This window comes from Leuresthes tenuis, unplaced genomic scaffold, assembly GCF_036924035.1.
Source record: "Leuresthes tenuis unplaced genomic scaffold, fLeuTen1.0.hap1 SCAF_3, whole genome shotgun sequence".
Lineage (NCBI taxonomy): Eukaryota > Metazoa > Chordata > Actinopteri > Atheriniformes > Atherinopsidae > Leuresthes > Leuresthes tenuis.
This window is the reverse complement of record NW_027325357.1, coordinates 6,548,354-6,564,368: the sequence shown is the minus strand read 5'-3', so window position 1 is coordinate 6,564,368 and position 16,015 is coordinate 6,548,354. Positions and strand designations below refer to the sequence as shown.

Sequence of the window (16,015 nt, the reverse complement as noted above, 5' to 3'; positions counted from 1 at the left end):
TGTCTGCATAGTCTCGATTTCTTTGCTGTCATCATAGCTGGAGGTGGGATTCAGACTAAAGCAGAGGGTGTTTGATGTCAGGGGCTTTCAGCTGTAGGAATTTGTAAAAAAAAAAAAAAAGTGAGAGATTAAGTAGAGCTGATGCAGTTATATGGACTACCAGTCAGAAGTCAAAACGTTCTGATTTGTCGAGTAGTTTAGGTGCACTGAGAATGCTACCCTAAATGCTTGTTGTTGTTGATGTGCTTGTTTTGACGTCCATCTGTTGCTGAGTATATCTAAGATTAATTTTGCAAAACGGTTCCTGCACTAAATTTATTTTAAAATTTGTACTTGAAAATTACATCCTTAAAGCTGCAAGTACAGCTGGGTGGTACAAACGACAAATACAGAAAAAGCACTCCTCTGCCTTTGAGCATTTGAAAGTATAGAGACAGAAAGTGTATTTAAAAATTAAGTGTTTGCACAGGCAACAACCAGGAGTCGTATATCAGAAGAGACAGCTGGAATGGAGGAGATGAGAATATGTGTAGCGGGAGACTGATGGGGGACAGAAATGATTTCTTGGTGCAGAGAGCAGTTTAAAGAGAAATAATAGGACACAGAATTGTGTATGATCAGAGTGAATATGGATGCACTTTTTTACACAAAAGAAAGAAGACTGGCAAAGTGAAGGAAAGCTGAATGAAATCTGGAGAGGGCAAACGTAAGATGGAGGATCAGAGAAAAGAATCGAGGGAGAATTGTTGGAGGTTGGGAGAAAATACGATAGAGGAAGAGGGAAAAAAGAAGAAAGCAAAGACAGAAGATAGAAAAAAGTAGGAGAGGAACAGGGTAAAGAAACATCTTGAGCATGGGAAAGAACTAGGGGAAAAAGCTAGGAGGAAAGGAGTGGGAGCAGTGAAAATGAGAGAGAGATTAATGAGAATTGCCTCAACATAGAGAAAAAAACGAAGATCAGTAAAGAGAAGGGAATGGGAAGAAGAACAGAAGTAGGGAGGGAAGAAAGGAGGGATAGAAGAAGAGGGAAAGCATCTAAGATACAAGTGTAACTAATGTGGGTGAAATCACCAGGCAGATACTGCTCAGCGGGATGATCAGCTAATCTGGCACACTGGCTTTTATTAATTAATCAGCTATAAAAAAAGAGAGAGATGGAAGAGGCAACGTAAAAAAAATTCAGGGAGGGAGGAGGGAAATTGTGGTATGAGATAAGAGGGTAAATATAGAGTGAGGTACACTCATATTTCTGACTCCAGGGCTGAAACAGTGACTCAGCTTTTAGTTTTAGCCAGCATATCCCCTGTGGTCAAAATATGTGTTTGGGCAGCTAGAAAAAGGAAAAAAAAAAAAGAAGTAAAGAGTTACTGGGTAATGATGTGTTAATGTACTGAAGTGACCCGAAGTCCTCTGAGGTTCAGCTGGTTCAGGAATTTGCTCGTTTTAGCAGCTTGGCCCATAAAAGTCTGGAAAATATGTCATCAAGTTAGTTGTTTTTTATACAGTTCTGCAATTGTATAAACATTAAAATAACAAATACTGAACTCTTGTACTTTTGTACGAAGTCTAAGCATGGTTTTCTTGGTCCTGGTCTTAACCCATCAAAGTCTGGACTGGTTCTAATCCCAGTACACTCTTATTGGTCTTGGTTAAGGCAGCCTTGATTACAAAACTATTGCACACACCAAATGTATTATCACTGGACTGTCACTTTGAAATACAAATGAAATCAATTCACTGTTGTTGAAGCCTAACTGAATGAAACTCAATAGATAGATTGATTAGATAGATTAAGTTCCGTTGGTGAAAAACAAGGTCCATGTGGACGGTCACCTCCTCTGTTAATTATTTGTATTTGTGTAGTGCTTTGTGAGTCGGCAAATTATTATGTGAATGATGGTTAACATAATCGGCTGTGAATAAAATGTGTCTTTGGTTTTTTTCTTCTTTTGTTCTTTCTTGCAGGCCACATGAGACTGTTGTGCCTCTGGAAGACCCCATTGTTACAGAGGTGACATCAACACTTCAAGAATGGGCTTTGCTATGGAAGCAGCTCTATGTAGTAAGCATCAGAGAATATTTGTCTTCATGTTTGTTGTGTTGCTGCAGTTGAAAACAACAGATTCAGCCTTCTCAAACTGCCTTCTCAAGACATTTGAAAAATTTATAAAAATGAATAGTAATAATAATTTAAAGTATTCACGAGTGACTGGTTTCACCCCGAAACACAAAAATACTGTTTTCAGTTAAAATGGACGAATCCTTTAATGTCCCACTTCATTTCCTGAGATCACAGCTGCTGGTCGCTGGACGTCAAAGACGTTCAGTCATGGTTATGTCAATTGTAAGTCTAATTGTCAGCATAATGTCACTCACTGGGACATGAGGTGCTTTCACGCACTCATAGTTCAGCTACTAAGATTTGTATGGAGCCATTTGCACTGAAGTATTTTCCCAGAGGCAAAAGTTGATTTCTTTCCTCCTCTGTTTTCACATGGACATTTAAAGTAACTTGATTTGCATGATGCTGCATATATGTAACTGCTGAGGCACCCGCATTGCTATAGCCCAGAGTTTGTTTTTTTTTTGTTTACTTGAGAATGTTTCTGGTCTTTCTACAAGCTTTGAGTGTGTGTGTGTGTTTTGTACTTTAATCCAATCAGGAAGGGTTATTTTACATAAGTTGGTGAAGAGCTGAAGATGTGGCAGATGTCATATTCTCTTTGTGCTCAGGTTTTGTTTTCAACTTTGTTTATGCCTCAAACCTGCTAGTTACGCATGCTAGTTGTACGTAGTTATAACTAGTCATATATGCTAGTAAATCTTGTACATTGTTTTCACAGAACTCGTGTCCATAAAGACTGATTTAAGTGTTTTGCAGCCAGTGCCCAACTTAGAACCATTTTGTTCTGTTTTGACTGCCAAAGTTCTGGCTCCAACCCAGAAAAACTGGTGCTACAGCAGCACCAACTCTTTGTTGGACCAGAACAAAGAATCAGAGGATGGAGGCAGAATTATGCGGATCAACTAAGAAGTTGCAATTGCCATGATTAAAAATCCAGACCCAGTGAGGCATCTGGGCTGCTTAGTTCAAGAGAAAATGTTAATGCTACATTTACAACTGCCTTTTTTTTTTATCTCTATTTATAATCACTGTTTGCAGCTACATTGCAGCATTGACCATATTTTGATGTCTCCAGCTAGTGTTTATAGATCTTGCTAAAAAGGTATGTATAGATCTTGTTTTCAATGCCATTTGGAAATAATAGTCAATGTGTGGAAATACTAGTTAAAGTTGCAGAGAACCTCATTAAAACAGACATTTGTTTGAAGCAGTGTTTATGCACTTGACTGATATTTAGACATTTATTTGCAGAGGCTATTTACAGACACTGGGATCTGTGCTGATGAGCTGTCTCCCTGCACTGTGGTCCTCCACAGAAACTCAGATACACTTAAGGGAGATTTGAACATGTATTGGTATAGATCTTCAAAGTGACCTTATGATGAATGAAGTGGTTTTCTGACTGTGGAAAATCAAGCCATTCGTTATTAAACTGGCTCTGTCACCCAGCACTGGAACCACTTTGGTCAAACCGCGTAAATAGTGTGTCGAACTAATGACTTGCCCAAGCCTTTTGCCTCTGCAAAACTGTACAGCAGATGTCCTGAACCCACAGGTCTAATCTTTGAAACCCTCCCACAAGATCTTGAAGATTTCAGTAGAATAAAAACACATAAAAAAAACACACAAAAGAACATATCGGACAGCTTTTTAAATGGGCAGGTGTTGCCTAGCGTGAATGAGGTCTTAACTCCAATTAAGAAAGTGTTTTCTTCTTGGTTTGGGTGACGGTGTACTTTATCAAAGACATTTGGTTATGGCTATGTCTCTCAACAATAGTTTTGCATGAGAATAAAGCTAAAGTAACCATTGGTGTTATACAACACAAGTTAGAAATGAGAGTTTTCTCTTTTTTTTCTTTTTCTCTCCTCAAAACTTTTCCACTCCACCTTCTTTCTCATTGGGACTTTTATACATTTGTATGTTGTAACCTCTGTCTGCCTTGATTTATGTCCTGCAGACCTCTCACTTTATAGAGCTACTTAAATGTGCAATGGGACCCACTACATGATGAATCTGACATAGACTTAAGTCTGACGTAAGCATAACTGTACATTTATTGTCATCTTATGACACAATCAACAGCCTAGACCTTCCCAAGTGGAATCTTCTCTTTTTTAAAAACATTTTTCTTCTACTTAAAGCTCATATCCATAATCAAAGAAATATTGTGAGCCAGGTGGGTGACTTTGCTCATTTGTGGGTTCTCATTGGCCTCACAGCACAACCAGTCGAAATGCTGAATGTCTGCACATCAGTTCACATCTAACCAAGATCAATGCAGTGCAGTGCAATGAATATCAGATGTTTAAGGTGGGATGTTTGCAAGATATGCCTGACTGTGCTGAAGGATTTAAGAATCAGTTAATCATTGCACAGTACAATATTATAATGTATTTACATAAAATAGTAAGATTCCTAGACCTCTCTTCACTTGTTCTTATCCTCAGGAGAAGGATGCATGAGACACCCAATATTTCTCCTCTGGGAGAAGTTCAAGACTTAAATCAGGGGTAAATTATATCTTACAGCAGTTGTGATTGAAAACGGAGGAAAAGAAAAATGAGACCACTCACTGAGTTGTGATAAAACCAGGTCTTCTCGAAGATGTGTGTATGAACAGTTTCTGATTTCCAAAATTGCCTCACCCCCAAAATTGCTCCATCTCATCCACTCCATTCTACTATGACTAAACATCTGCCTAAAATAAACTGGATAGAGGAATACTCAGTTTTACCTATCTTTCCTCCATCTCTGGGTGAATCGCTCCGGCTGGCTGATCAAAGAACACCGACAGCAGCAATGGCCTGACGTTGTGCCACACTTAATATAATTCTTGCTTTACCTTTTCAAATGTTAATGAGCAAAGTTATTTCCTAAGTAATCATAGTAATGCATACTTCAGAAAAAATGGGACATCATAAGCAGTATTACATCTTACAGTCAGCTAGATTCAGTCTGTCGAGGCTGCAAGTGGTAACCCTGACCTTCCTAACATTAAGGAGCTGCTGTCGGTTTTAACGGAACAGACTTATTCTTCTTCTCTATTTACTCTTGCCCCAATCTTTTTTTCTTGCTTGCAGGCCATCTGTCTTCTTTTCTTTTTTATTATTTTTCAGTGTCATTTATTATATGATTGGAAATCCATCCATACCTAATGAATAGAGGCAAAAGATTCTCTGATTGAAGCCTTGTTGAAATCTAAATCTGTCACTGCCCCTCGTCTTCTGTATCTGTTCTGAGGGCTGTATTCATCACTCATCTTCCTCATGTCCTGCCAATCCTGTCATTCTGTGCTTTTATTCAGAGTTAACAGACTTTTGTCTTTGCTCCCTGCCAGAGTTGAAGGGATGAAAGACAAAACCGTCATTGTCGGGTTCTGCAAGAAACATTTTCTATTTCCATCCTGACAGACCTCACATTATTGTCCTGTTAATGCTGCTGTAAATCCAACAACAATAAATAATCATGCTTTGTGTGAATGGATGATGCTAGTAAAGGTAGATGATTAGGAGGAATTGTCTGTCATTGTAGCAATACACTCTAAGCACACACATTGACAAGAAATTATAAGAAAATTAACTGAAGGAGTGATAAAGACGCTGAAGAATACTGACATTAAAGATGACTTGGGCATCCATGATACTGTTGCTGGCTCACCATTTATTCTTCCTTGGACCATTTTTCATAGGTACTATTCACTTTATATCAGATACATCTCACAAAATCTGCACTTTTGGAGATGACCTGATCCAGTCTTCTTGGTATAACAGCTTGGTCCTTGTCAAAGTCACTCAGATCCTTAAGGTGCTTTTTTCATACTTTGAGTGCATCAGCTTTAAGAACTGAATGTTCAGTGGCTGCTTTTAGGAAATATTGAAACAGTATAATCAAGGTAACTCAGCTCACCTGACAGTGATACTGATATAGAGTCAGATTAGCATATATGTATTTGTCTATTTGTGTGATTGAGGGAGGACTTTAGACAGAAACATTGTTCTAGGACTGTGGGTAGCATGGGTATATTAATAAGACCACATTTATCTTAAAATCTGCCCCTCATGTTGACAGCATCGCATCTCTTACTTCGTGACTGCATCTGTTGTGATGCTAACATGAAATCATCAGTCCATCAGTAATTATCTAATATTCTTCCTTTAAGTATGGTTATTAAAAGGTTTCAGAAAACACGATGCATCACAATCCTCTAGTTATGGAGCTGCTTAGCTGCAGACCTGTCAGAGTGAAAAAGCTCACCTATGTTCATCACATAAAGTATCTAGAGTGAACACATAAGCTGCAGAATTGGACTACGAAGCAACAAAAAGTTAGTTGAAATGTGCTTTGTTTATCTAGGGATGAGATAACAGCAGGATGAATGATAAGAGAAAAGCAAGTTGGCAGAGGCAGTGTGATGCTCTGAGCCATATACAACTGGGAAATACTGACGGATACATTGTTTACACCTAAACATGGTTTTTGGAGTATTTTCACAATTTCCTTGACAGTGGTATTCTCTCATGGCAGTGGTTTCTTTTATTAGCATAATGAACACTTTATCAGGCATGGCATGATGAACAAGACGAGGAATTCAAGGCATTTACTTGGCCTTCAAATAACCTCAGATGCCAATTGAGCACTTGTGCTGGAAAAACAAGTCTTATCGACTGAGGTTCCCTCACAGCTTCCAGCTGATGCCGCAGACTCAGGTCAGAGTCCATGTCTCGACAGGTCAGAGCTGTCTCTGGTGCACAAGGGGGCAGTTTGCAATGTTAACACTTGTACGTGATGCTCACTCTTGTCCACCTTGAGTGTCATACAGTGACATATGATTGAACCCACAGATAAACACTGATGTGCTGAATTCCCAGTCACTGGATCTTTTGATGGTGTTGAAGCTTGTAAATGCAGCAGAGCAGAAGTGATGGGTGACACACATACACACACACATACATTACACTTGCAGGTTCACATAATACCAGATATGCTCTTTGATGTATTCTATCAACGTGGTTGTACCTTTGTCATACAGTGTCATGTCCTTTCCTTTGCAAACACACATCTTGTGTTATGCTCTCACCAGTGTATTGTATGCATACCTTTTAGATGCCGCCAAAGGCACTTTACACATTACTGATGTGAGAAATAGTGTCTGTATGTGTGTGAGCAAGAGAGGAACTCAGACACAGTGTGCGAAATACTGAATAGAAAAAGATTGTGTGAAACAAAGTTTGTTAGAAGAACAACCACAGGCCGGGCCGACAGTCGGTGGGAGACGGTATTTAGGACAGAATTAAAAATAACAGAAAGATAGGGGTGACACAGATTGGATCCAGTTAGCAAACAGGTAAACTATATAAATATTTACTCAAGTAAAAATAGAAAATACCAGAGAAGCAACTTATTCTTTTTCTTTCCTTTTAAGGTTCCAGCAACCGTTAAATTACACCCACTCTTATTAATCGTATATGAAACTATATTTTTAGCTTCTGCTAAACAACTGTTGGATGGATTGCCACCACATTTCATCATTCATGATCTCCTTCAGCTGAACTGTACATTTGGTTTAGGACTAATTAACACATATCAACATGCACTAAGAGCTTAAACATTATCAAAGGTAGCCCAAATGATCAGCTTGTTAGTATTGTCAGAAAGAGTTAATGATTATAAAGTTCAAGGTATGGTAGACTCTCACACAGCTTCTATTGTGGCTAAAGTTGTTTCATCATACAATGGCGATGTTGCAATGCAATATTTTAATGCATTACCTTATCTTTTACACATTTTGTTTGTAGTACTTACTTACTTAATTAGTGTTTCAGAATAAGATTTACTCGTCTCTTCCTTAATTCTACTTCATTGATTTCTGTTCCCTTCTCTACATTTTTCCTTCTGTGTCATCTCTCAGATGATTTTAAAATAGATGGAATGGCATGTGTAGTTCTTTGTGTCTGTGTGTGTGTGTAGGCAGGATAAATGTGTGAACAAGAAAAACAGACGAGAGGGAACAGTGACAACTGAACAATGATGGACGGCGGAACGTGGAGACGGGGATAAATGCAAAAGGACACATTCCTTTGCTGTGAAATTTGAAGGCGAGATTATATGGATGTCTGTGTGTTCAAAAGTTGAGACTGAAGAGGAGAAGTACAGAAGGAGTGACTGGAGCGATGCCGTGGGAGGAGGAAGAGGAATCTGTCCTTGTCCAGTTCTTTTAACTTTATAATAAAAACAATTTTTTTTTTGTTGCTGTGCTGAAGAATGGGAAGGAGAATACAGACCCCCACTGGGGAGTTTATAGATGAAAAACACAGTGTGTCCTTAATATGGGTAGAAGAAAAAAATTATTCAGTCTGAAACACACCAGATGTAACATTTTTATAGGAAATATGCTACTAATGCTTTTTGACACTACTAATGAACATGGAAAGTTATTTATCCTCTAACAGGAGAAAGTAATGTTTGATATTTTTGAATAAAGGGGAGTGTCGAGCAGTGACTGCAAGAAAACTTCAACAAAAATCCAAAGAAATGCCACAGTTCAACCAAGGGGAACTCCGGAATTTTTAAACCTAGACCTTATTTCTGGCATAATAAATAAATAAATACTTTTATCTACTCACCGAAAACAGTTTGGTGTAAGTCGGTGTCTTTCGGAAGATATTTTGATTATTCCCCTTTAATTGTACCAAAAAAAAACAAAAAAACATTAATCAAGCACATTTACAGACTCACTATAGTCTCATTAAAGATTTGTGTAAAGTCTTGAAATCTTTAAGCGATGTGATTTTTTAAAGAATATATATAATCAAAACATTAAGCTAAGAGGTCACGAATTATGTCACAAAATCTTTTAGAGCTGAGAATAAGTTGCCACCATGCAGGCAAACATAAAACAAATATCAGGGTCTTATTTTTTTAAACAGATAAACCGCTTCTTCATAACTTGACAAAGAGGATAGATTCAAAGCTCTGGACCTAAGCAAAGTAAATGCTGTTAGATTCAAGCAAAAAAAAAAAAAAATAATCTATGATCAGTGTTATCAAAAAATGTTTTGAGAAAAGCATTCAGTTTTAGCCACTACTGCTACTAGATTTCAACTGTTAACTAAGTGGGATGGCAGCTAATCTTGGTAAAAGCAATTACAGATGAGTTAAGTCAATGCTGCCATCGTAACTTCAGTCTAGATAAGTATATGACATCTTTAATTTTTCCTTCAGGTAGTAGATAACTTTTTTTAACATGTTACACAATCAGAAAAATGTCAACATGTGGAAAATATATATTTGGCGGTTTATGGCAGACCATAATGATGTATTGCTGTTTGATGACCGTTAGAAGTTGGAGCCTACTCTGCAGTGACATCCTGCAGTTACCTTTGCTGAATTGTGTTATTTCTCCTTGTCATCTCATGTTTTTGGTTTCACACATGTACACATCATGGCTGTGCAAAAAAAAAAAGATGCCTCTCAAGAGAAAAACAGATAAACAGGATGAGAGAAAAACAAAAGGTGAAACTGAGAGCAACACATTAAAAGGTGAAAAGCTCTGGAGGGAAGTGCAGCTAAATGTTGAAACATCACAAATGTGTCAATGAGAAAGGAACATGCCAGCAAAGCTTCTCCACATCATCCTATCACACTTGACCTTCCTGAGGTGATTGTGAGTTTTAATAAACTAAGGGTATTGAGACTTCTCAATGCTACATTGTAAGTGAAGGGAGTTAAGATCGGAGGGAGAATCAAATACAAGAGGAAAGGAGGAAGGGAAAAGGGATGATGGATCAATTCATTGGTGAGAATTATTAGATGTGTGGATGAATGAACAGACAAAAGTAAAGAGGGTGCTACATATTTGATGCCGCTTATATAACCGAGCAGGTTCAGGAATTGGCTTTGGTAAAGACGTTTATTTGTCACGATCTAGAGTTTCTGCTGGTTGCCTGCTAAACGTACCAGAGGATATAGTGACTTACAATATTTCTGTTTTTTATCCCATTTACAGGGTCAAGGTCAAAGCAAAAGAGAATATCCTAATGTTTAGATACATGATTGACATTTAGCCAAAAACACAATGCTTTTCTGAGAGCAATCGTTGTTCAGCTACATTCTGCAGCCTGGAGGCGAACATATGGTCTCTGGTGGGAGTTCAGTGCTTCATGAGCTCATCATCCAAAACATCTAAAGACCAAAACCTTTTGACTGAGACACACTTCATACAACTTATCAAACTATAGAAAGCCTGGTTGATGACCAGGAAGTAGTCTGAGCCCATAGTCACTTCTTATTCATCATACCGTACTTTTACATCCTGTCATTCATTTGTGGGTCCACATTACAAGCTTGTAAATGTATCCAGGATATAGTAAGCTAAAATATTTAACAACAGAGTGATGACCATGTTTTCTACACTGCTAATAACAATCCTACAGCGCAGCAATCTACACCTGGCATTGGTGACACAAAATAACAGTGATTAGTACGTGTTCTCACGTCATTACCCACTGTTGTGAAAACCATTTGGTGTCTAATGAAGAAGCAAATGAGCGAATGAGGGTGTGATTTTGGGCACAGCTGCAGCTACAGCTACATAACCCCTCATAAATCTTCAACATGCCGCTTTTACTTCAGGGTTGCTAAGCAGCTGCTGACTGTGGCATAATTTTTAATATCATGTTTATTGGTATTTCCGATTTCTGCGTAGATGATAGATGTGATAGAGATCCAAGGAGATAAATATGGATGTGACATAAAACAAAGACTTGGAGCCATCTGGAGTTGAACCATAGACACTGTGGTTATCGAGGTGCTTCATAGCTTCATATGCAACATTAAATCTGGTTCACATTTCATTGTTGACAGTAAATAAACATATGGTATTTTGCAGCATGCCACGTACCCAACTAATGTAAATCTAACATATCTTAAAAAAAAAAAAAGATGAGATAACTGCAATGCAGCAGTCCCTCTTCACATTGGGTGAGATTAGAAGAGTGGATTCAAATGTACTTCTATCGCTGAAATTGACAGTTATTTAAAAGGCACATGGATGATATAAGAGTTGGATTTGATTATAAAAACTTCCCACTTCTTCATCACAAGATCAAACTCAGTTGCCTTTTTAGGAAACCTGGGGTGATTTAAAATAAAAATCCCACACTGGTTTGTTTGCCGAAGAAAAGCAAAAGCAAAAAGGCACTGACATAGATAAATATGTACGAAAACTGGCATTCAACATAAAAACCTAAATTTGCTAAATCAATTCAAAACTGTTGAATTACAAAGGCTTTATTGGTTTTGGGTCTTGTTCTTCTGATTTAGATTTAGAGTTTGACACATTTTTCCAAAAGTCTATTAAAAATTACGCAAATATTAAGAAATGACTAAATTATTTCAGTCTCATTACATGGATATTATGTGAAAGAATAAGTCTGTAACTAGCAACAGCATTTACTCATGTTTTATTATCTGACATCGCTGGCGTCCAAGATAAATCTTCTGCAAACAGGAACTGTTTTTTATGGATTTATGTAAAAAGTTTTAATCCAGCATGTCAGTTGGACACAGATTCAGTCAGTTTTGCTGTATAACGGCTGAGTGCAATCAGATATGTCTTCTATCCCTCAGGCCTGTGTAGTCTTTTGCTTTATACAGTTTGACTGACAGCTCACTTTAGCAAGGAGCCTATCCCAGTGGTCATGGGGCGAGAGGTGGGGTGCACCATGGACAGGTCGCCAGTCCATCACAGGGCCACACAGAGACAAACGAGACAAACAACCACACATGTGCCCAAACTCACTCCTAAGGACAATTTTAGAGACACCAATTAACCTAACATACACGTTTTTGGACGGTGGGAGGAAGCCGGAGTACCTGGAGAGAACCCATGCATACACAGGGAGAACATGCAAACTCCTCACGGAAAGGCCCCAGCCTGGAGTTGTACCTGGAACCCTCTCGTTGTGAGGCAACGTTGCTAACCACCACACCACCATGCAATGATGTCTGTTACAAATGATAAAATGTGACGAGAGAAGACTGTGAATAAGAGGTGTAGGGAGCAGTGAGGCTTACCACCCTCTCTGTAAAAACTGTTGTGCAAAAGTAAGCTTATCCACAACGTCCCATCAGCAATCTAATTCTAGAGCTGGCACTGAATCACATGCCTCATCAAACTGTCAGTCGTCATGGAGCAGCTAATGACAGAATGGGAAGCCAGATGGGAAAGAAAACCATAAAAATTGTGTTGGTATTATAATTTGCTAAAATCCAAGAGTTGTTGCTTCATTGGCTGGTGCACTGTAAAGGAGCAATTTATGAGTCTTTATTATGAAATTACAGTGTTTTGCACTGTGAACCAATTAATTTCACTTTCTTTCACGGGATTGTGTTGGCATTGGTGGACATTACCAGAAATTAATAATTGTTATGATAGCTAAAGTATTGTGTTTTTATTTTTATACTGAGTTTTTCTAGCTAGATTATGTTTCAGTTTTCCTCATGTTAAATTAGCAAAGTGGGTGCAACAAGTTGTTGGATTGATGATGAGCACTGTGTTAGCACAGATAGCTAAATATAAAGTGGGTTGTTTCCCCCAGTTAAACGCAGTTGAGTTGCAGAGATACTTGAATGAAGTGCATTTGATTGTAAGCAAAATCTTACACACATTTTAAAGTAATGCAAAAGAGAAGCAGATTTTATTATTAGTCACATGCAGGTAGTCAAATCACATGAATCTAAAGTTATCCAGTTGTAATATATTAAAATTCAATATATACTTGTTTTCTATTATAATAAATTACAGGTTATATTGTAATTAAATGTGTGCAGTAGTACTAAAAATTACTGGCAGCAGAGACATTAGCATTTTACTCTATTTAACAGTGAAATTCTTTACACTATAGCGTTCACCAGACTGCAGTGTCCAAGTTTTTACTCACAGTAATTTTCAGTGTTTCTTTATAAAGGAGATATTTTAAGGATTAATTCAGTACTATCAGCCTCGTTTGTGATCGAATTATTTGATTTTGTTTTCATTGCACATGGTGTGTTGAATATTTTTGTAGTTAAGTTACATGTTTTCTACCTTTTTTTACTGTGTTCAAACATTGATAACTGTCTTTCCTAAGAACTTAAATACCTTTGTAATAAAGGCAATACATTTTGACCTTATATTTGATCGGGCCTACTATTTGCAGCAGTGATTGGCACTGTACTGTAAGATTTAATAGATACACATTTCTGTATCAGTGAAGATGAACCACACTGATGACCTGTTCTGGGTGTACCCTGCCTTCTTGCCCAATGACAGCTGGGATAGACTCCCGCTCACTGCGACCCTAAATTGGAGTAAGAGGGTATAGAAAATTGGAAAATATGGATTGGTTGAACATCAACTGAAAAGAAGCCTCAGCTGTTATTTTGAGAAACAATTACTGTGAGAGTTATGTATATGTGTTAAGACTAGCAAAGGTTTACCAAAAATCCTCGGCAAGTGTGCATCATATTTTCACCTTTAGAACAGACTAACAGATTTAAAACCGTCTCAATTTGAGTGTAAATGTGAGACCATCAACTGCACAGTAAGCAGAGTTAAAGTAATTTTTTTCTAGAAGTTTATTTTTTAAACTCTTAAAAACTTTTATAAAGCTGAACTCTTATTAGTGCATATCCTCATCAGAGTGAATTTAACTTTTCCAGTCTGAAGAATCAAGACTTGACAGCTGTTGTGGTTTGTTTTGATATTTCATACTGTAGCAAATGCTGATGTGCTCTTCACTGAGATATGCAAACCTGCATGAAATGCAATCTAACGTGCACATCTCAGTCATTTCACACAAATCAAGCCAAGCAGTGCCAACACACAGTGTGTCTTTATCCCAGACATCCACTTCACTCATGGTGAAATTGTGTTTTTTTACTAGAAGTACAAAAGTCAACAGGCTGACTCTGGCTGTTTTATTATTGCTGATATGGCAATGACTTCACTGAACACCAGTCTGTTAACTACAGATTACTTTGTTTAATCTAATGTCCCTACACAGATTTTAGATTTCTGAGCAGTTAGTGCATAGGTGCATAGTGGAAATAATCAGGGATAAAGTAACTATTAAATTCTAGAAGTAGAGTTAAATCACCTACACATTTAATTCCAAAATACGATATAGCCTGGAGATTTCTCTTAACTCTGTCTGTAATTAAAGCCAAGGCTTAAAACTCTAAAATCTCACCCTTTTACACTTGTTTGCCCAACTCCAAATTTTTCAACATTAAAAAATTGCTCCGTGGTTGGTTCACAGAGTCAGACAGATGGCACAGCAGAAAATAAATAAATCATATTCATTTGCAAGCTCTTAGTGAACTATTAGTAACCCCAAAGCTGCTTTACTTAACTTCAGTTGACACTATTACACTGTCAGCTCTGGCAACACACATTTTGTCCTTTGTTTACCAGTTTAAAGAATCATATTATATTATAAAGAGCAACGCTTATAAAGAGCAACGCTCAGTTCAAATGGGAGTTGTAAAAGTTAACCAGGTGCAAACAAGTAGGAAATGCAGATGATGCAGGTGATAAGACAGAGTACCGCTGGATATTTATCTGTCTATCATTTTATATCTACTGTTACTTGCTCTTTTTTTTCACAAACGCAAATACCACATATTTCATTCGAAAGACTCCCTCTGGGCAACTGCTTAAGGAAATGAGTTCTGCTTTCAAATGTCTTTATCTTCAAGTGTGGTGTATATCACTTTGGAGAACACACATCGTCATATCTTTTATCAGCTTTGTGCACTCTCTCTAGCATTGCAAAAGTGGAGAGAAGCTGGGAGCTGCAGACTGGCCTGTGGGTGGGTGGGTGGAACTGAGGGGGGATAAAGAAAGATGGAGACTGGAGCAGGTCAGAGGAGGAGGGAGATGAAGAATGAGGCATAGGTACACACATAGACACACAAGCAGAGAGAGCGGTGGTGTTGCTACAGTACATTGTAAGCTGGTCTTCATTTGACAGGCTGTGATTTTCCTCCCGTCTGCTGGTTTGGATTGCTGTTTATTTTAGTGGCTTACCAGTGGTCGGTTGTGACAAACTGCTGGAGGAAGGAAAAAGGTGAGGAGAGAAACTGGTGGATTTATCATCCCTCCATGACAACTGTAAGTAGTCTCTCTTACATCTGGACATGCAGTTTGTCTGTTTCAGAATAAATCTCCTGTGATTGAGATGTGTGTGTGTGAGAGTGTGTTAGAGAGAAAAAGAGTTGTCCACAAAGATGGAAAGTGTTTTTTGTCTAGTCTTCAAGCTTCACGTAATCAAATATGTTTGTGGCTGCCCGGGATCTATAGACTTCAGTAAGTGCAGTGTCATATATTTGCTATGGTGACTCACCCATTGTTGCCATAGTAACGAGGCATACAGTATTTTTTTTCATTGCATTCGTGGAAAGTGTATAGAAGTCGTCTTTTCAAGCATCTGTCGTTTATGTTTAATGATACAGCTAACAGTGTGTGCATTAACGTTCATTATGTTTACATCATGTTATTTCTGACGTATTTTAAATGTACAAAGAAAAAGCCCACTCTTGGAAATTATTCTCAAAGAGAAAGCACTCACTTTGTTATCCTGTTCTGTCTGGCAGGTAAAACAGCTGAACCGTATTTCTTATAATATCCCCAAACTGAGGCATTTTAGCTGTTCACGTGGTTTATTCTCTTATTTTCATGCCATAACACAGATTACATCACTCTGACTGAGATTCTCTTTCTCCTGATGTTCTTCAGTGTTCATGTGTGAAAACCGCATTTGCATCCCTTGGCCAGTTTGGGTGATAGGAACCCAAATTCAGGCTCATATCTCAGTTTGGAATAAATTGTTGTTGCTATGGATTCCT

The 16,015-nt window shown here is 37.9% G+C and overlaps 1 protein-coding gene across 6 annotated transcripts in view; it reads left to right on the top strand.

The window, feature by feature from the left end:
* LOC140303001 (dedicator of cytokinesis protein 3-like) overlaps nucleotides 1-16,015 on the top strand; it is a 172,608-nt gene that overhangs the window by 98,713 nt on the left and 57,880 nt on the right. For all 6 annotated transcript variants that reach the window (XM_072381560.1, XM_072381559.1, XM_072381562.1 and 3 more), the window contains exon 5: nucleotides 1,966-2,062. In XM_072381560.1, the coding sequence (XP_072237661.1) occupies nucleotides 1,966-2,062 (97 nt within the window). The remainder of the gene's footprint in view (nucleotides 1-1,965; nucleotides 2,063-16,015) is intronic.